Below are 20,940 nucleotides of genomic sequence, written 5' to 3'. Positions count from 1 at the left end.
AGTCACCGAACTGTAAAATTTGGAAAACTTATATAGAAACTTTACTATTAAGTATAGCTTTAGAATTAAAATAAATCAAATGCAACTATTATCTTACATTGTAATAATTTAAACATTATTACTAAAAGATCATAAGTTAAAATCTTAAAATGAAGAGTATTTAAATATTTAAGCTGAACAGATTTTTGGATTATGTAAGACATGTACTCTTACAAGAAATGGATTTTAGATTCTGTAAAACTCTAACATAACATTAAATTCTAGAAAATAACTGTTTTTAATAGAATTATTTTTTTTTCTTTGCCAGATTTTTTTCTTAAGCTAAACTGACAATAGGGAGTGAATACTGTGCAAAGTAGCATTTTTTTTATTTTTTATAAAATAAAATTGATGTGTACAGAATAAAGGAATACTGTTAAAGTTATTTCTTCTTTAATATAAATCTAAAAAATATAAACTGAAGGTATAGTTCAGATTATCAAATTTTATAGTTAAATAAATGATAAAATAATCATGCAATCACTATACCAATAATGATATCGTTTTTTATAGTTAAATAAATGATAAATGAGAATAATACTTATAAATTATTTATTTCATAATGCTAACTCAATAATTTAATTAAATTATTTAACAAATAAGCAATCACTTATACAAGGATTAATATGAATATATATATATATATATATATATATATATATATATATATATATATATATATATATATATATAAGGTTAGCATCTTGTTTAGTTTTAATTTTAAAAAATAAATATCTTAAACGTATTCTTTGACGTGTGCAAGCATCGTTGAGGAACTATCTAATATACAATTAGGATGATTCTTCTACGAACACACGATTGCAAAGAAATAAAAAATATTTTCATAAAACAATATCTTAAACGTATTCCATGACCTCGTACAAGCATCGTCAATGATCTACCCAAGACACAACTAGGATGATTCTTCTACGAAGACGTTGATTACGAAGAATTTAAAGATATTTTCATATAAAAAAAAGAATCAAGAAAAATAAGTGAAAGTAAGAAAACTTCTCATTTTTTATCAGAATTTTTAGTAGAATTTTAATATATTTTTTCATGCAAATATTGATTGAGAAGTAACTTATTTATAGTCAATCCCAATCAATAGGAAAGTACCATATGATACTGTACAAACTGCAAAAGAGTTATATATTGGAGAAGAAGAATTTAAGTTTTTTTTCCTTCTAAATTGTAACAATAATACAGTAATCTTTAATGGAGTAGGTGATATTTATCGGGTTGCATGTATAAATTCCACGTCAATCTCCACCGTCTGCTTTCAAAACTCTACACGAAGATAAGATCATCATTAATATCTGCTTTCAGATTTGTACTCATTAACATCTTTGTGTTTGAAGATCTTAAAGCACCACCGTCATCATAGACTTGTTCCTAATGGTCGGTCGAGCTTACTCTTTGACTACCAACATCAACTTGTTAGCGGTAAATTGACTCGAGGCAACCGTGGTTTTTGGGCAACAAACCATTACCGGGTCAAAGTCAACTCGGGGCACCTCCAAGTCCGCAATTCGAGGGTCGTGCTCAGCTCGGGTTCATCATCTCTGGTCCTTCGTACCAACGTGTTAAGATACTACGCGGAGCACAGTAATGGTAGCTAATCTGCTCCCCCCACGCCACCTACCATTCTATCCTCAACCCATTATCATCTATCCTGAGGGCAGCCGGCGGTGTAGTACAAACAGACGCATTCCCCATCCCCACCGCATCGCCGCGAACTCTTCCGCCGCCGTCCGCCCTCGCTGATTCCTTCTCCTCTTCGGACCTTCCTCCACCTCTCGTCGTCCTCCGCCCTTGCGCTTCTCCTCTCCTCCCCTCCCTTTCTTGAACCCCTCGTCCTTTCTATCATCTCCTTCCTTCACGATGTCGTGGCTGAGATCGGCCGTCAACAAGGCCGTAGAGGTCGGCGGCAAGAACAACCTCACGCGCACCGTCAAGAACTACGCCGACACCGTCGTCCACCACGCCGGCCAGGCCGTGGCCGGCGGCGCCAAGATCTTCCAAGATCGCATGGTATGAACGTCTCCTTCTCGACCCTGCTGCCCCCTCGATTCGGTCTACTCGTCTTTTTCTCCTGGTCCGGCAGCATCTTCTTGGACCGTAACGATTGTGATTGGGGAATAACGATGACAAGTGGGAGTCGTTGACTTAGGGTTAATCGTTCTTGTGTAGAGTGAAATCGCTGTATTTTCTTGTGTTATGCTTATAGATTATACTAAGGGTCAGCTGCTCTAAGGGCTAACTGATACTATTGCTTGGGTATGGAACAAAGTATGCTAACTATTTATGAATCCTACTTCTGCAAGGGTTACTCATATTTGGAGTCTACAAGTATGTAGCTGTCACGAGTCAATTCCGTTAAACAAGTTGAACATATCTTTTCTTCTGTTTAGAGTTTAAAGCAGTCAAATAATCCCTTCATAGCAAAAAACCTGTTGCATCAATGGAAATTAATTTTGTTTAATGTGGTTGATATGTTTTACACCTATAATCTCAGACAGCTACTGGCAATCAATAGACCTCTAATATGTTACACATGTTGCAGAATTTTCTGATTCTACACCCACTCTCTGTTCCCTCTTCCTTTTTCCTTTTCCACCCATTTTGGTTCTTCGTCTGGAACTTTAACATATTCCTGGAATAATCTTTAGCTTGAGATTATGTGAAATTCTTCTAGTTTTTTCTAATTGTCATTTTCATAGCTTAATCTTGTCTGTTTGGTATGTTCTATGGGATCTTAATGTTAATAATTTCCATTCAGTGGTAAAATTAATGAAGTTCTCAATCCATAGAAATCTTATAGCAGGAGCATAAACCAAAATACTTGCTGCCGGTTAAGTTTACATGCTAATCTTTCCAAACTGCAGGATGGGTTGACTTTTGTTATAATCACATAATTATTGCTGAGACAAGATATTTTCATAATTTCATTTCTTTGTTTCTTGTATAGGATTGTGATGAGATTACTGTTTAAAGTCACGAACTACCTTTATTTTGCAGGGTATTCAAAACTATAGAAATTTCAAACAAACTGTGAAAAGATTGGAAGAAGCTGCTGTATCCTACAGGGGAACAGAGAGAGTTCAGCTACTACGAAGATGGTTGTTTGCTTTGCAGGAAACTGAAAGGGTATATGGAAGTTCAATTGATCACAAATCTCTTAAACAAACCCCTTTATTTGATGAGAGCAACTCATCCCATGGAAATGTTTCCTCGGTCAGTACATTAGTTGCTTTAGCATCCCTATTCTTATGAACAGATCTTGCTTTAGTGAAATAGTCACCCTTTTGTTTCTCAGCCGTGTAACTGATATATACACACACACTTCACCTAAATTACATTCTAGCTAAACTGTACAAATTTATGATACAAGACTTTTTAGACACTTATAAAAACAATTAAGCATTCTAAACTTGAATCAAGTTACTAATTAACTTTTTCAACTCAATTGCTACATAAATTATGACCCTTAAACATGAATTACAACTCTAAAATAGGATTTCTACCCTGTGCCAAATGCACTGTTATTTTTTTGAAAATTATAATTTTCTTCTTGCTCCTTTACTAATTATGTCACCGTTACAATATCTTTATTTCAGTAGAAAAATTGCTAACATCAATATTGAACTACTACTTGGAGAGAATCAGGTTGATAGATTACCAACATTCAACTTGTTACACTTCATGTTGCAAAGAAAGTTTGGACTTGGTAATAAGTGACTTAAAAGCTTACTGATGTTTGAAGATTGTTTCTATTTGCTTTGTATTGTTATTTGCAGATTCTTTATGTTGATACGGAAGTGGGGGGTGAACCCATGAATTTCCGGGATGTGTTTCTTTATAGCCAAGCTCTTGAAGGGATTACATTGTCCATGGTTAGTTTAGCTATATTGCTTATAATTTACAAAATTCTCTTGTTGTTATAATAATAATAATAATAATAATAATAATTTTTTTTTTTCAAACGGAAGAAACTATCTATTAGTCAAGGAGTCTGATACATCCAATGTTCTGTTTATCAGAGCACAAAACATTGCTAAACTCTTGTTGTTATTATACAACTAAGTTTGTGCATATCTTAGCTATTCTATTGTCTATACCATATAATTAGTGTCATATGCCATTATTAGAGATCCAAATCGATTATTCATGTAAAAAAGGGTCTCTTTTTACAACTTTTTTTTTTATATGATCCACAAATTTGGGAATTGTTACCATTTATCACTCCAGTGTAATTTTGTCAAATTTCTGATTATTTTGCATGTTGGGTAGTGTTCTTTCTGATCTGGAAGTTAACCGCAGGTTAACTCTTTTCTATGACTCAGATTCTGGAGGTTCCAAATGATGAAGAAGTTTCTCTGCTCCTGGAAATATTTGGGTAGATGTGCTTCCACATTTATCATTTTGCTGTTTTCTTTGTCTTTATATCTATTTTATGATGATAGGTATGTACAAAATTGGATGTCTATGATTGTGATATGATCATTGTGTTCTTTCTGTTTTTTCTTAGTGATACTGCCTTGGATAGGTTTCTTTTTTGAGTTTTGTATTAGATCGATGTTAGCAACTCCAGTAAGATTGTTAATATTGATATTGTATAAAAAAACCCTGTGATCAAACTGCCTCGTAATATGAGGTAAGTTGTTTAAATATTTGTACTATTCATTAGATGTATGGGAAATAGTGTTCATACAATTTAAATTTCGAGTGGCTATCTTGCTATGCAGTTTAAACCTTGGTCCTTTAGGTGACAATGGAGCAACATCACTGGTAATGCCAATACTCATCCTCTTGATTTAACTAAAGGTGTTGTCCATGCAAAGTTCCATGGCAGGAAAGCATCTATGTAACCAATCCCAATTAGCTGAGACATTATGGCTTGTTTTTTGTATTAATATTAGCAGTGGTTATGGACTTTTTATGGGTCTATTTCTTCATGATCACCCTGTATCTTATATACCTCTAGAATGGGGTTTGACTTCCTTTTAGCATTTTATTTAATCTTTTAATTTGTATTTGCTAGTTTATCTTATTTAAAAGCTTTAGTTTTTCTTACCATGATATCAAAGCTATAAGGCTTGCTAGTAGGGGCAAAGCTAGTACTTTCATGCCAGAAAGGCATTATGGACATGATCAATTTATTCTTTTTGATGAAAGTGGGCTTGTCCATTTTATGAATCAATTTATGGACCATGGCCTATTCGACATAACAAATTCTTTCTCAACTAATTGAAGAAAAATAGGGAAAAGAATACAAATGACAGCTTAGTGCATGAGTTCCTACCAATGTAGGGTTTGGAGAGAATCAATGTATACAACCTTGATGTGAAATTAAGACTTGTTTACATGAGAACTTCTCAGGGGGTCACCATTTGAGTACTACTCTTGTCAAACTACTATTAAGTTTGGAGTTTTGATGAAATCCAATGCATAAGTACTGGAAATATCTTTAAAGATTTAGTTGAAGCCTTGGGAGAAAAGCCTTACATCTTAGACTCTGAAAGACAGCACTTTAGTTCAACTGTTTAAGATGGTAAAAAGATGTCAAAAGGAGACCTCTCCATATAGATGCCCCAAGTTAGATGAGGTTGATTGATTATGCTTGGTAGTGCAAGGAGAATAGAGGAAGGCATAACAAATTTATATTAGAAACAATAAGAAGAGGATTTGCAACTTAGTTGGACCCGTGATATTACCCTAATAGAGTTCAATAGTGGGAAGAGGTCCATGTCCCCAAACCCTAGTAGTTGGCACATTATGTCATACCATTGTTGTTATGCTTAATATCAAGGTTCGTCACACCGTGGCATATCGCACGATACAATCGATACATACCGGTCCGATAGAGGACCGGTATGTGTGGTATATCGGTACACCCTCATATATTATATGTTGGTACACTTGGTATGGCTCAGTACAACTCAGTATGTTTCGTATCGATAACTGGTTGATACACCGATACGGATCGGTAAGATGAACCATGCTTAATTTAATAAATGTTTAATAATTGCAAGTGCATTATTTACATAGCATAAGTCTATATTTCCTAACTTTGATACTCACATTTTATAGTGGCTTGCCAGCATGCTCACTAGCAAGGGTTTATGATCTAGAATTGTCTGAAGGGTGTAAAGCTTATGGTTTCTAATTTTCTATATTTTTTGGCATCTCAAATCCATCATCTTATTCCGAACATCAAACACTTTTTTGTTAGCCTTTTACCTGTAACTTGATCTAAGGTGATTTATGTTCCTTTGGATACTTCACAATTCGGATATGATTAGCAGACAACCACGAAAGAAGACTTACAATTATCCTAATCTGTTAATTATTATCTGTTCTTTGTTGGTTGTTCAATCTTTGTTCGCTTTGTGTGGAATAGGAAGGTAATGCCTTCTCTCATTAATATTGCAACTCCTTTTTGTTTACTTGACAACATATGTTGGTTTATTTTTTCTTTGTCAAATCTTTTCCATGTCTAAGGTGAATAACAAAGCTAACATGCAACTAGAAGTTAATAACCAAAATAGTTTGGACTAGCTTGACCCAAATAGTTATTCTTAAGGATCTTTTGTTGTTTTAGTTGAATGATATTTCACATTTTGTTTCAGTTTTGGATGTGCCCAATTTAATTAATACTTATGAACATTTCTGAGTTACATGCTATAAAGAACCTTGCTATTTTGCTGTTTTACTTTTTAACTATGATATGTTAAATCTTTTGTGTTTGGTTGATTTTATGCAGACACTGTTTGACAGGGGAAAAGGAGATTCATAATGCTATTATGAGTAGTATACAGGACCTTGCAAAAGCATTCTCAAATTATCAGGAGGAAGTGTTGGTATGTATTGTTGTTTCTTTTATTTATACCACAAGATGTGCTATGTTTTCTGTTTCACATTGCTGCTCATTTAATATGTTCCATTTAAGTAAATATGCACACACATTTTTCAAGTATGAATACAGTGATATAATTCGGTATGTGAATCTGTCTAGATATGAAAAAAAAAAAATCTTCTGGAGTTGTTGTCCAAATCATTAAGTACTCTCAAATACTATGAATACTGATTTCTATCATTTGATGTTTTATTTTGCAATACTTCAGTCAAGATGAATGACTAATGTGCAAGAATTTGAATGGTTGTGAAGTTTGTTAAATGTGATTCTCATGTTTACAAGGTGTTTGTATGGTTGTTGGGGAAAATACTATAGCACAAATTCATCATGTTTGTTTAAGCTTGATATATCATAATATATCAAGCTTAAAATTGTTGAGCTTTGCTGAAAGTTCTTTTTTAGCTTTTTGGAAGAAAGGTTGAGGCTGTACATTGTTCTGACATTTGCACTGCCTGAGGCATTTCTCAGGCAAACTGTACAACTTCAACAGGAAAATGCTCACTCTTGTTATCATTTGCTGCTACTCAAAATATTGATATATTTGGTTTTGCTGGTGATGTCCGAGTATGACAATAGTTCTAGTGTAAAAATGATACTTCACTAATATTCTCATACTCATGAACAAACAGAGATTTGAAACTCTTTATTCCATTGTAGGTTGGTAACATGTTTGTGTTACAATTTTCACATTGTTTTGGCATTTCAGATTTCTTAATTACTTATTTTAATGTTGTTAATTTTGATTACCATGAAATGGATGTTGATTGTTATGATTGAAGGATGTCCTTATTAGATATTGTAGCATGATTATTGGTTTGTGCTACTGCATAAATGATGCTGGATATTCTGAGTAATTTGCAAGACTGATTTTGATGTTGGTACTGTATTAATAACATTGCCGTTTGGACCAAAATGGGTCCAATATCAACCGGTACAAGCTGATATCAATGGAGAAGTATGGAAAGAAAGAGGAAGTGGAAAAAATCTTAATTTTTTAATCTTTCTTCTTGCTTCCAAAGTCCTCTAGAAAGTTGGTATTGTCATGGCTATCATCATAGTTAGTTGTGTGAGCACTAGACTGGCATTGAAACACTTGATTAACTTTGTTTTATAAATGGTATATTGCAGTTCGATTATAACACCTAAGATGTGGGAAGCTTTACAACCAAAGGTTTTGTAGGACTGATATATGTCACTTGTTCTGAGTCGTATACCATGAATTTAATTCCTGTTTTGCATGTGAAATCAGGCTGTTTGCTTGCATTTGAATTTCTTTTTAAAGATATCTTCTGAATCAGTACCTTGACTTGCATTGAAGTGTGATTTTACATAACCAGATACATTTATTAGGTGATGTTTCAGTGAGTTTTATCAGAAAATTTTGATGGTCTTTCAATGTGAGTTCTTATGTGAGTTTTTCTTTTCATGCTATGTCATTCGTGACGACATTATGATGATACTTCATATATGGTGAAACAATGATGTGCTATCATATTAAAATATTTCAGGTGAAGCGGGAGGAACTGCTTCAGTTTGCTCAAGGTGCAATTTCAGGACTAAAGTTAAATGCTGATATAACAAGGTCATCAATCGGACTTGCTTTTATTGTTCCTTCAGTTTCATGCCCATGCAATATGTGTTGCATTGCAAGTATCTTTTTCTGATTTACTTAAAGAGGAAAATGAGTTAATATAATAACCTTTTAAAATTTGGATTTTCAAGGAACTGACAGGAAATTCTTAATCACCATATTCTCCCATCAGTTAAGTCGCATAAGACTTTTGCAAGCTTAGAATATGGGGAAAGAAATTGAAGGCCACTGCAATGATGCCTTTACAAATTTTTCATATAAAATTATTGTACTGTTAACACTTGCAATATGGAAATAGTGGGGTTAATGAGCCAAGCTTGAACGAACAGGCCTCTGTTTGTGGTTCGGCCAACTGTTCAGTCTTGGCTTGACAGAACTCGAACAACTCGGGTTAGGACTGCGATCTAGGTTAAAACAAGCAGGTTTATATGTCTGCTTAAGGTCAGGTTATGCAGGCTGTGGTCAGATTGCTTTACTCACAAACTCAACATAGATTTAGGTTGGTTCAGACATTTGCAACCCAGGCTCATCTCGGGCTTGTAACTTCGAAATGCAAGTGTGATATTTTAGTGGCTTGGTTCATGATAACTCACCCATTCGTGCCCTGCTTAAGTGTCATTCTTGTCTTCTTTGGATTCTTCTGCATGTCATGTTCCATCATAGATGGTTTCATATTTTCAGGTTAGAATATGAAGTCTCAAAGCTTCGAGAAAAGGTTGATGGGATGGAAGCATTGCAGGTGCCTTCAGGTGAAGATCATGTTGGAACGTCTGAAAAGACAGCTTTTGCCTCAGTGGAGGTAAGTTTGTTATTCAAGACTTTTAGCCTTTGATAATATACCTTCTGTTAAAGGATAAAATGGTTTGTGATATGCATTTCTTTGTCACAGTAGAACATGTGCTGAAGATGAATGATATATGCTGGAAGTTAAAAGCCTTTAGTTTGCTTAGTCATTTCTTTTCTATTATCAGTTTTCACTACAGTTTGCCTTTAATTTATCATAGGAACTTTTGTTTAGTGTAGTGCTTACTTTTAGGATTATAACATAGTTTCTTTCATCATGTTTCTTTAAATAAATTGAAATTTATCCATCTTTACCTCTTTCCTATGTCACATATTTGAAACATGTATTTGAGACTCTGTTGTAAATTTGGCATCGTTTCCTTTAGTTTTATTTCTTGGCTTGTATCAAGTCATAGTAGAACTTAAGTTTCCATTTTTTCTGTAGGCCCTAAAAAAAGCACTGACAGAGGTTCGGATCTGCTCTAGATTCGAAGGACTGCTTTTGAAGAAGAAAAAGATAAAAAGTGGGGAGTCATTGGAGATCCATTCTCAAAAGGCATGCTTATTATTTGTTGTTTGCTTCTGAATTTTCTAGTGTATGTACATATAGCTATATGCTTCTATTTTGTGCTAATTCCTATGAGCAACATGTGATGTATTTGGCATACAGTTGGAAACTGTGTCAATTACGCTGATCTATTTTGCATTAATTAGTGAATTTTACCTTGTAGAAACTTCCTGGAATGGTCTTTTGGAGCATGATAATGATGCCCATTCTTTTGTCATCAACTTTTTTGGGAAAATATCCTCTGCCTGCTTGTTGATATAACTTTTTTTGAACTGCAGCCCAAAAAAAAATTTTTTTTTTTGAACTGCAATAATATTCTTACTGTTAGAAGATCCCACTAAATATCCTTTTCTGGATTAACAATCTTGAGAAAGATTGAGGACTGAGCAGAACAAGTGCCTTATTAGTGTTGTCTCTTCCATTGAAAATTAGACATTGTAGCATATAACTTATTCATTATATCCAAGGATTTAGCGCTCTCATATATATTCTTTGTGTTTTACTGTGCCATGGCCAGTCTTTTATTAAGCACCATTTGCCATTTTGCTGCCTTTGTTTTTGGCTGGTGATCTAAAACAGTAGTACTGTTATGCATACTCTCCTTGATACTTGAACACATTTTTTATTTCAAACTGTGGCTTTTGTTTGTCAAGAACTAAATTGGCATTGATGCTCTAAATCATAGCTGGCTGTGATGTTTCCATGCTGCACCATTTTTGTGCTGGTTCATTGCTGGACACAATTTTTACCATGATATGTCAAGCACCTATTCTATGTAGGTGATAGTTTACTGTAGTTTCTTGCTGATATCAATTAATGAATGTTTAGAAATGACTAAGTTTTGCCACAAATACGAAAAGATATATTTTAACAATGTTTATCTGGCAGGTCGATAAATTAAAGGTTCTTGCAGATTCTCTTGCCAACTCTTCCTCAAAGGCAGAAAAGCGTATTCTAGATCACAGGTCCTACATAACACTTGTATATTATTTTCATTATCTATTGCAGCTTTAATATTAAATTATGGCTTGCATTCTCTGAACTGTTTACTTGTGCTGGACATAGGCAAAGAAGATTATTAAATGACTTGTAAATAGTTTACTAGAGCCACAGAGGATAGACTCGTTAACTTGGTTATGTAGATTTGATGATCTTGTTACTATTTAGTGATTTATCCTTCCCATGACTCTTGATTATACAGAGGATAATTTTAAACATAAAAAGGAAAACGTCATACTTTGACCCTTCCTAAACCCTGTATTGGGGAGCCTGTGGGAGCCTTGTGCACTAGGTTCACCATTCGAAAGGCAAATAAATAAGATTTAAGTTATTTCTTCTTGGTTCTCTTATTGGCTTCATTATATGCTGAGGATGGAAAGAAAAAATTGATGGTTGACGTAAAAAATCAAGTGTCTAAAGGGCATGTGAGTGTTCTGATAAACGATCAGGAGATTGGGTGTTTGAAATTGTTTTGCATGTATCCCAGACTTCTAGTACTTCATGTCCCATTTCCAACTTGTTGGATATTGTTGTTAACTTATTGTTTTCTCTGAAAATGGCAGCTTTATTCACTTGTTCATGTTTGAAAAGCTCTGCTTGCCACGCCATGTAAATTACTTAATCTTCATTTTCTTCTAAAATATTTTTGATATCATCAAACCAATATACTCAACACATGCCAAGCTACAAGCATGGGTGCAGCTGAAGAACACATGCTCAACACTCAGTCTCCTCTTGCCCTCTATAAGAGGACAGTACTTTATCATAACATGCTAATGCTGTCCAACCATTCACCATTAGGGAACTGATACATGACAGCTTCCACCGGAAGCTTCTAACAAATAGCAATATGCAATAGAAAGGTGCCATACGGCTTCCCAGTTAGACCAAACAGTGCTGGTGCAGGGATCTGTAGTCATGAGGAACTTATAGGCACTTTTGAAAGAGGCCATGACAATCAGGAAGCCAAACCTTAGAGAAGAGGTACGGGGAAGACTTAAGAAAATTTTACAAGAATCAATAAAAATAAATTTAAATGCTTTTGACTTAACTAGGAATATTGCTCGACATTAAATTCAATGGTTGAACAAGATCAATGTGGCCAACCCAACCCTAAATAATTGGGACATTGTAGTTTGTGATAATGTTTGGTCTATGATATTGTTTGGTGCCTGTGAATGAAATAGATGGTGGTTCAGTCTTGATAGCTGTTTATTCATTTACAAATATTTATCTTGGATAAATCAGTTATGCTTTAAAATTATGAGATCAAGAATTTTCTAGAATGTCATAGATGTTCATTGTTTAATTAGTTATATGTAAAGGAAGGTGTAAATTGTTCTATTGCCTATTCTCAAGTCTAGCACAATTTATACTTTCCTCTACCAATTATTTTACTATTCTAAGATCATGAATTTGTGGTGAGTTTCTGGAAGAACATATTGCATGGTAGTCCACTTATGTTTTCTCCATCTCTAAAGCAGGCATCAGAAAGAAGAGGCTCTTAACTTTCGTGTAGCTAAAGCTAATGAAGTTAGTGAAGTTGAAAAGGTAAATATATGACTCATTTATGCAGATCCATATATGACAGTCATTAGGATTATTATGATGATAGTTTGTACTTTGTAGCATGGTATGCAATACCGAATTGTACCGTCCGGTATAGGCGGTACGTACCGGTCCGACGGTATACCGGTATGCAGATCGCTTGGTACCGGTACAGTGCTACAGTGTTATACTGTAACAGTGCTACAACGCTATAATATTATACTGTAGTAGTGCTACAGTGCTACATAAGGAAAAAATATATAAAATTATTCGGTACATGCCTGGTGTACCGCTCGGTACATCGGTACTGTACCATACCGAGCCAACCTCGAAACACCGGTACGGTACGGTATTGCATACCTTGCTTTGTAGTATCGTAGGCCATCCTTATATCCTTATAAATGTTTCAAAATCATAATTTTACAAGAAATATGGATGCCGTTTCTTCGTTAAATCTTTAGTAGTTTTATTGCTTCTTGAGGTATTTCTGTTTAAAGCAAAAATATTATAGGTCCTATTGTGTTAAACAAATGCCTAGCTCATGGACAAAGTAGCTTCAGTGAAAGCCCATAGTCTTATTCATCTTTTCCTATATGATCCTTATATTTTCTATTGATAATCATAGTTGCTATTAGTCTGATGGCTATGCTTGCATTTACTAAAACAAAGCTTGCAAAGATTTTCTTGGTCTGAAACAGATAAATGGGAAAATTGTGCTTGATAATGTTTCCCTTAATACATGAATGAACTTCCTGCTAATGTTCCATCAGTGTCCTGCTTTTTGTAGGGTGATCATGAATAACCTTCTTCTTAATGTATCACTCAGTAAGATTTTAAAAAAAGAAAAAAAAAGAAGGGGTTGAAGACAACTTGATGAAACTTGTGACTACATCATCTACTGGATTACCTGAAGTCCCAAATTTCATTGCACTGACTCGTTCGTAACACCTTAAGAGCATTGTATTCTTTATATTACAGCGTATGTTCCTTGGTACTTTGTCCTTCTTTGTGAACTTTCATCACCACTATTAAACCTAGTTTAATCATTTACCTAATGTATGCATAATGAATAGGAATGTTGGCCCTATGAAAGAGTATTTACAAAAACTTGTCTTATCAAGATCAATATGTTTTGGTGAATGTGTTGGGATATGATAAGAGACAATTTACAATTATGAGCCATTTGAGAAATATTTACAATCATGAGCAATTTGAGGCATTTCATATCAAGGATAAAATGAGACAGAATCATTTAAGATGCATGGATATGTGCAAAAAGAGATATATATATGTGTTGGTTTGATAAAATGAGTTAGGATCAAAAAGTGTTTAGTGTTATTGAGGTGAATATGTATAGGTGGATGTTGGTTTACTAGAAAGAATAAGAAATATTTACAATCATAAACGATTTGATGCAGTTTACATCAAGGAAAAATGAATCAAAATAAGATGAATGGACATGTCCAACGGGAGACATATAGATGTCAATTAGATGAGGTGAGTTAATTAGTAGTAGTGTGAGTTAAGGTAGAGGAATACCTATGAGTACTGCAAACAATAAAAGAAAAGATTTTTTTATTGCTCTTCTCTTGACTTGTGTTATTATCCTCATAGAACTCAATAGCAGGAAAAGCAACTAGCAATGTTGCTGCTTCTTTGGCAAAAAAGTAAGTTTTTTTTCTTAATATCAAGTTTCTTCATTTTGGTTTTTGCCAAGTTTTGTTGATATGGTATGTCTATTGTGCCAACCTTTAAAGGGCTCAAGCATGATACATGATAAAACTAGGAAAGTTCAAGAACTTGTTCCTTGCAACTCAAATTCCAGATCCTTGAGGTTCACTCGTTTCTTTTTCTGCATTTATTTTGCAGAAATCTTTAAATTATTCATGATTTTCTTTCTGTAACCCAATTTCCCATCTATCGATACATCATCTGGTTTCGTGTGTTCTGTTATTTAAATTGTAGTTATCCAATTAATGTTAAGTATTGAGTCTATTGCTTCTTGTGATTGTTCTTATTGATCTATCAAAATAGTTGACATGGTATTAGAGCATTTTTTTAAGCTTGTAGTTGTAGGTCATGAATCTTATTCATTAATTTGTATGAAAACTTCTAATGCACCCACTTGAGCTATTGTGTTTGTAGAGTTACGTCTTCCTGGACAACATTTATGAGTTTCTTTTGCCAATTCATGTCAGGAACTGCTCGCTGAGATTGCTGGACTGGAGAAACAAAGAGATGAACTTGAGGCTCAACTAAAGAAGGTAATTTTTATCTCAGGATAATTTTATTTTATATTACTTTTATCTGAAGCCTGTTGACATCACTCAGTTGCTCAATAATCGAAGTTACTAGGTGAATTACAATGCAAGGATTCTGGAAATTCTGGGCCTACATGAATAAAATGATGTTAAGTCAGATGACTAATAAGTAATAACTATAGTCACTGATTTACTATGCTATTATCAAAGGAGTACAAGTTACCAAGTATGCAGTTGTATGATGCCACCATTTGATACTGTCAAAAATCCTTGAGCTGCTTGTCATCTGGTGTTTTGTATTCTGAAGTTGTTACCGGCTGCTTGTCATCTGATTTTCTGTCTCTTAAAGTTGTTACTTGTGCTGTTGCCTAGTCACCTAAGCTATCGTCTGTGCTTTGGTAGTAGGCTACGTCTATTGCCTGAGATTTTCTACTTTACAAACAACACGGGATGTCACAATGTGATATAGCTTCTAAAATCATCTTCCAATTTATGTTATGTCATTGAAACTTATGTGATTCGCAATATTTTGTTATTTTCTTGAAGCCAGTTCTGGACTTGAATGATTCAAAGTCATTTGTTGCAATCTGGAAGCCAGTTCTGAGGCATAACATCACACAACATTGTTACTTCGTAGGTTAATATTTCTCTGGCAGCTGTTGTTGGACGACTCAATAAAACCAGGGAAGAGAGAGACCAGTTTGACGAAGCAAGCAATCAGATTGTTTTGCACCTGAAGACAAAGGTTCTCAATACCCAATCCTTGGTTTATAAAAATATATTCTTGTAAACATAGTGTGAGAATCCTAGTTCAAATTGAAGTACCGAGTTTTAGTTTAGTTTAAGTACTGAGCCTTTAAGGTTTCTATAAATTTCAGGAAAATGAGCTTGCAAAATCTGTTGCTTCGTGTAAAGCAGAAGCTGATATTGTCCATGTCTGGATTAATTTCTTAGAAGATGCATGGCAGCTCCAATCTTCATACACAGACCTGAAGGACAGACAGATTAGGTTTGCTTTCCATGCCTTTTTGATAGATTTGGATCCATGATCTGGTTCAGGATGCATGTCTACTAGTTGTTTCGTTCTTCCATGTATTATCTTCTTCTTGTAGTGATGAGTTGGAGAAATGTGGGAATTGTTTTCTGAAGTTGATCAAACATCACCTTTCTGCTTGCAAGGTATTGCTTTATCCATTAGCATATTTTGGAAATACTTCAGTTGTATATAGGTTTTGTTGTCTTGATGGACACTAATATAATATTTGTCTTGTTTGACCTTGGCCCATTTCTGTTATTTGTGTAGGATGAACTTAAACCTTCTATTGCTCGTATCAGCACATTTGTGGAGAACTTGAAAAGATTAAATGATGGGTAATATACTTATATCCTTAGCCCTTCAAGGCAGTGGAAGGCATATTTTCCCATTGATTGAATGCCTTTTGCCATTATGATTTGCAGGTCAGAAGCGATGCAAAATCCTGATGATAAGATATCTAAAGAGTCAAACCCAAGGAAATATGTTGAAGAGGAATACTTGGCAACTGAAACAAAGGTATTCTACTGCATTGCTTGAAAATAAGTTTACTTATTAAATGTTAGAAATTTATGGGTTACAAAGAAGTGGAAAATGTGATCTGTTAATATGTTGAACCTTGTGGAAGTAATGAATGAACTATCTTATGATGCTATGCAGTGAATTAAAAAAAAAAAAGAAGCATGTTGGTCCTTGTAAAAGCATTGTGAACTGACTTTAATCCAATCTTGTTTAATTTGACCACCTTCTCCTCTGTTGATCATGAAGAGTTTATGGACCTAGAAAATATTTTTTTAATCCAAAATCTCAATACTGTTAATCTTGATGAAATTGTTGTTGATTTTGCTAGAATGTGACTTTATGATAAATTATCATGTCATAAAGCAGTATTGTTTGCAAATATGACAAAAGCTACATTATTACAATTTTGTTGAATTTCTTGTCACGGAATATATACTGCACAAGCGAGTCTGTCATTTTGCTTAGTGGTTTTCCAGACCGAATTTTAAGCGGAACTTGATTATTGATTACCGGTTTCCTCGAAGGATAAGAGAGATTGCTTCTGTTTATTCTCTCTGTTTTATTAAACTTTGAAGTTATAATTTGATATTTTCCCAAGTCATAGACCAAATTATCTTCAGGAGTTTTCACATTCCGCCAAGACCAACTAATTTGTAACTGCTACAATCGGTAACCGTATTGAGAAGTTTACCATAGGTATTTCTTACGACTTCTCTTAGTTTACCGATGGGTCTAAATGGAGTTGTTGACAAGTGAATCTTTCTTCCACCGATGGTTATGTTTATCATGACAAATCATACAATCTCTTTCCAGATCGTTACTGCCTTCAGCGTGGTTGATCATATGAAAGAGTTGTTTTATGCTGATATGGAAAATGGTTCCAGGTACTGCATATTTTATGCTCTTCTGGCGTTCTTAGTGTGTGAATGTCTCCTTTTTCCATGTGAACTTCTTTTCCTTCCAAATGAATTCTGACTCATGGTCATCTTTGTCTGCAGGAGAGATGATCCTGATGTCAAGGAATTATTTGAATCAATTGAGAAAATGAGATTGGACTTTGAATCCATTGAAAGACCTTTTCTAGAGATTGAAGTTCCAGAGAAAATGATGATGGAAGATGATTCAGAAAAGGGTTCACCTGTTGTTCAGATCTCCTCTTCACCAAAATTCAAACGTGTGGACTCACCCAAGTCACCTCAACCTGTTGTTCAGATCTCCTCTTCACCAAAATCCAAAGGTGTCTACTCACCGAAGTCATCTCCCAGGACCGCAGATGAGATATTAGATCCGGAATCAGAAATCGCAAAGTTAGAAATGGAATTTGGAAAAGCAGGCAGGGATTACTCGACCGAGGAGATCGGAGGGTGGGAGTTTGATGAACTTGAGCAGGAATTGGGGCCAAATAAATAGTTGGAATTCGTGTACTCAGTTTGGGTGAAATGATGATGCTCACAGTACTCGGCGAGTTACGATCAACATCCGCTTTATCTAATTTAGGGGGACCTGACTCGAACAAAGAAGTTATTTATTGGCTGTATATTCTTTTGTATATCCTTTGTATCTACCTACTTTGATACCTCAGGTTTTAAAACTGTAACGTTTGCAATACCGATCCGTCGCTCTCTGAACTTACCTGCCTGTGACATTTACATGATGAACATGTCGTACTCCGGCACGTGTTTCGGATGCGGTGCGGTGCACTGCCTCATACCCTCCTGATACAGGCCATGTCCGGCGGCCGTGTCATTCGAGTCGCTCGAGCGCCTGCATGCTTTGGTACGTTCAAGTCGGAGACGTATGCGTATTGGTTGTATGTACTCTTTTCACGACTTGTGGCTTGTGGATCGTGATGTTTCTCCTTTGCTCATGAGCTGAATGCATTAGTGTACTACAGATATTGTTCCAAGAAGCTCAAGTTGATCAACCGGTTTTCCCAGATTGCCAATCCGTAATCTGCAAAAGCTTATCCGAAGACTTTGTTCAACGGACCAAGCTGTTCTATGGATTGTACAGAAAGCTGGAGGATCATTAGCGCTCTCGGTCTCATCAGGGGACTCCAAAAAGAGAGAAGCATGTGGAAGAAGAAGAAGTTATAGTGCCTGTCCATCTTTCTTCCCGACATTTTTGTTTGCCAGGAAAGAACACATCTTAACACTGACATTGGCTGAACTGATGGTGGTGTCTACGTTATGGTTTCTACTCTCAGATGGCGTACATCTTCTTGTACTCCTTGTTGACCCACTCGCTGTCTGACATCCCAGAGACGGACCACGACCGCGATCGACCGAGCGTTGCCCGCCGGATTTCCCTCATCTTTTTGGCTTCGATTCGATGGGCAATCACCCAGTAGAGCATGGTGCCCAGCGTCGTCGCCAGTATCACCGTCCCTATGACCGTCACCCCGATCGCCAGCCACTTCTGTGTACGCCCCACGACGATGAAGCAGAGGGCGAGGAAGGCGACGCTGATGAGCACGCAGGCTATCCACATCAACTTGTTGATGATGGCCATCATCTGCTTCTTGGCCTTGCTCTCGATGACCACCACGGACGTCTGCACCACCACGACGGCCAAGGATATGAAAAGAGCCACCGAGTCGAAGACGAAGAAGATCATGAACGGCGTTTGATGCGCCACATTGGCTTCTCCTAGCGTCAGCCCGGGAGCTAAGTTGTCGGACTCCACGTATTCCCCGGGAACCGTGAAGATGGCGGCAAATGCGACGCTCGCGATGAGGACGGCGACGACGGTGTTGGAGTTGATGGCGTTGTTGAGGCCCTCCTGGTGGAGCTTGTTGAGCCTCTTCGCGATCCCCTGCACGCGCCTCCGCGTCTGGCGTGTGTGCTCCAGCTGCGAGTGAACCTCGTGCTTGATGTCGCTCACCGTCTGCTTTAGCTCCCGCGCCGGGTTCGCAGGAGGGGGCTTCATGGTCCTTGCGCTCGGCACACCGTGCTCCAGGAGGACGCTGGCAACCTCCATGTGCCCCATCTTCTCCGCAGTGTCGAGGGCTGTCTCCCCTGACTTGTTGATAGCTTTGATCTCAAGGTCCTTGAGCTCAAGTAATCTCTTGACGATCTGCAACGACGCATTGCTCCTTCATCTCACCCTCACTGAAAGCGATATCCAAAACACAAAGATCCTGGCAAGTACAAGGATGTGCAAGCCAGGATCACAGAGCACTTCACCTGAGCGCGGCCTTTCCTTGCTGCTATATGCAGTGCTGTGTTGCCCTTCGTGTCCACCAGGTTAAGCAAAGAGGGCTCGGACTCAAGAAGCTCCACTACCAACTCCAGGCTTGTTGCCTTCACTGCCATGTGAAGTGCAGTCTGGCCTTTCTTGTCAGTTCTGGTGGCAATCGCGGATTCCTTTCTTAGAAGAGCCTTGACGACTTCCAAGTGCCCATTTCTTGCGGCGGAATGCAGCGCAGTCTTGCCGTTGCTCCTGGCGATCAGTGCGAGGCTCTTATCAGTTTCGAGCAGGAGGTTCACCACATCGATGTGGCCCTGTGTTGCCGCCGTATTTAGCGCGGTGGTGTTGGACAAGTCCACCGTCAGCGAGAGCTCCGGAAGAGCTTTGAGCAGCTCCTTCACCACATCTGGCCGATTCAGGAGTTGAATGAGATCGAGCGAAAAATGACAGGCGCAATTGCTAGAGATGATGACATTTGCTGTACCTACATCCCCTTGCTTGGCGGCGATGTGCAAAGCATCGTACCCATTCTTGGCCCTTATCTCCGCCATCGCAACGTCGTAATGCTTCATCATCTCGTGCACCACATCGACGTAGCCATACTCGGCAGCCACGAACAAAGCAGTCTCTCCTACCTGGTTCTGCTTGCACAACAGATCCTTCAGGTCTCCGTCATTCGTTCCCGAGAGAATCTCCTTCGCCACCACTAAATTCCCTGCTCTGGCCGCGGAATGCAGCGGCGTGTCGTCCCGTTTCCCGGTCAGCTGTTTCGTCATCTTCTTCCTGCGGATGCTCTGCTGCCCGCTCGGCGAGTCCATCTCGCTCTCGTAATCTCACAAACCACTGCCTCTTATTCGATCAAATTCTCGTCCATCAACAACACTTATCAGCTTAAGAGGACCCTGCAACCAAAAGAAACATGCCATTTACCACATAATCCTGCGTCTTATCCCACCCGCCCAACATTGTTCACCCACTACATAATCATTCGCACCACTTTCCGTGTACAAAAGGAACAAGCAGGAGCTGCTGCTTCCTGTTTGAAACAAGCTAAAGAACAGATGGAGAAGGAACAGAAGATGACCCTCACGCGCATAATTTGAACACTTGGGATAGCATGATTGCAAAGATCCAGAAAGAAAGAAAGAAAGAGCAGATTGGACCAGAAGGAGAGAAGGATTCTTATTGAGGGGAATCTGGAGACATGGGCAGGACGGCAGGAGATTCATATACCTCTCGAGTTGCACGTCCGAATGATCCAAGAATCAAATCCAGCCTCCTGTTATGTGGAGATGGCTCCTCTCATGCACTGATGACAAGGTGGAACGAAGAAGACGACCATTGAAATCCATGTCGAACAGGGACGAAGGCAATTTATATTCCCGTCGATTACTGTTGATCGAGCCATGAAGCATATGAAGATGGCATTGGGCAGAAGGAGAAGAATGAATGATGGTGGAATTAATAAGCGATGATTACAGGATTTGA

At 37.1% G+C, this 20,940-nt stretch overlaps 2 protein-coding genes across 2 annotated transcripts; one reads left to right on the top strand and one right to left on the bottom strand.

The window, feature by feature from the left end:
- The first annotated feature begins 1,705 nt into the window (after positions 1–1,705).
- LOC135618572 (uncharacterized) lies at positions 1,706–17,871 on the top strand. Its single transcript, XM_065119551.1, has 18 exons — positions 1,706–2,073; positions 3,061–3,276; positions 3,840–3,935; positions 4,386–4,438; positions 6,806–6,902; positions 8,467–8,540; positions 9,231–9,348; positions 9,778–9,888; positions 10,789–10,865; positions 12,384–12,450; positions 14,646–14,711; positions 15,346–15,453; positions 15,587–15,717; positions 15,821–15,887; positions 16,012–16,079; positions 16,167–16,260; positions 17,077–17,147; positions 17,262–17,871. Exons 1-18 carry the CDS (start codon positions 1,924–1,926, stop codon positions 17,671–17,673), a joined length of 2,076 nt encoding a protein of 691 aa, XP_064975623.1. The 5' UTR covers positions 1,706–1,923; the 3' UTR covers positions 17,674–17,871.
- A 412-nt stretch (positions 17,872–18,283) lies between these two features.
- On the bottom strand, positions 18,284–20,270 carry LOC103994057 (ankyrin repeat-containing protein At5g02620-like). The gene is made up of 3 exons (XM_009414325.3): positions 19,937–20,270; positions 19,449–19,858; positions 18,284–19,338 (listed from the first exon to the last, which is right to left on the bottom strand). The coding sequence occupies exons 1-3, from the start codon at positions 20,268–20,270 to the stop codon at positions 18,466–18,468; spliced, it is 1,617 nt and encodes a 538-aa protein (XP_009412600.2). The 3' UTR covers positions 18,284–18,465.
- Positions 20,271–20,940: the final 670 nt, after the last annotated feature.

This window comes from Musa acuminata, chromosome BXJ2-8, assembly GCF_036884655.1.
Source record: "Musa acuminata AAA Group cultivar baxijiao chromosome BXJ2-8, Cavendish_Baxijiao_AAA, whole genome shotgun sequence".
Taxonomy (NCBI): Eukaryota; Viridiplantae; Streptophyta; class Magnoliopsida; order Zingiberales; family Musaceae; genus Musa; species Musa acuminata.
The sequence above is the reverse complement of the archived record's forward strand: the minus strand, read 5'-3'. Positions and strand labels throughout refer to the sequence as shown.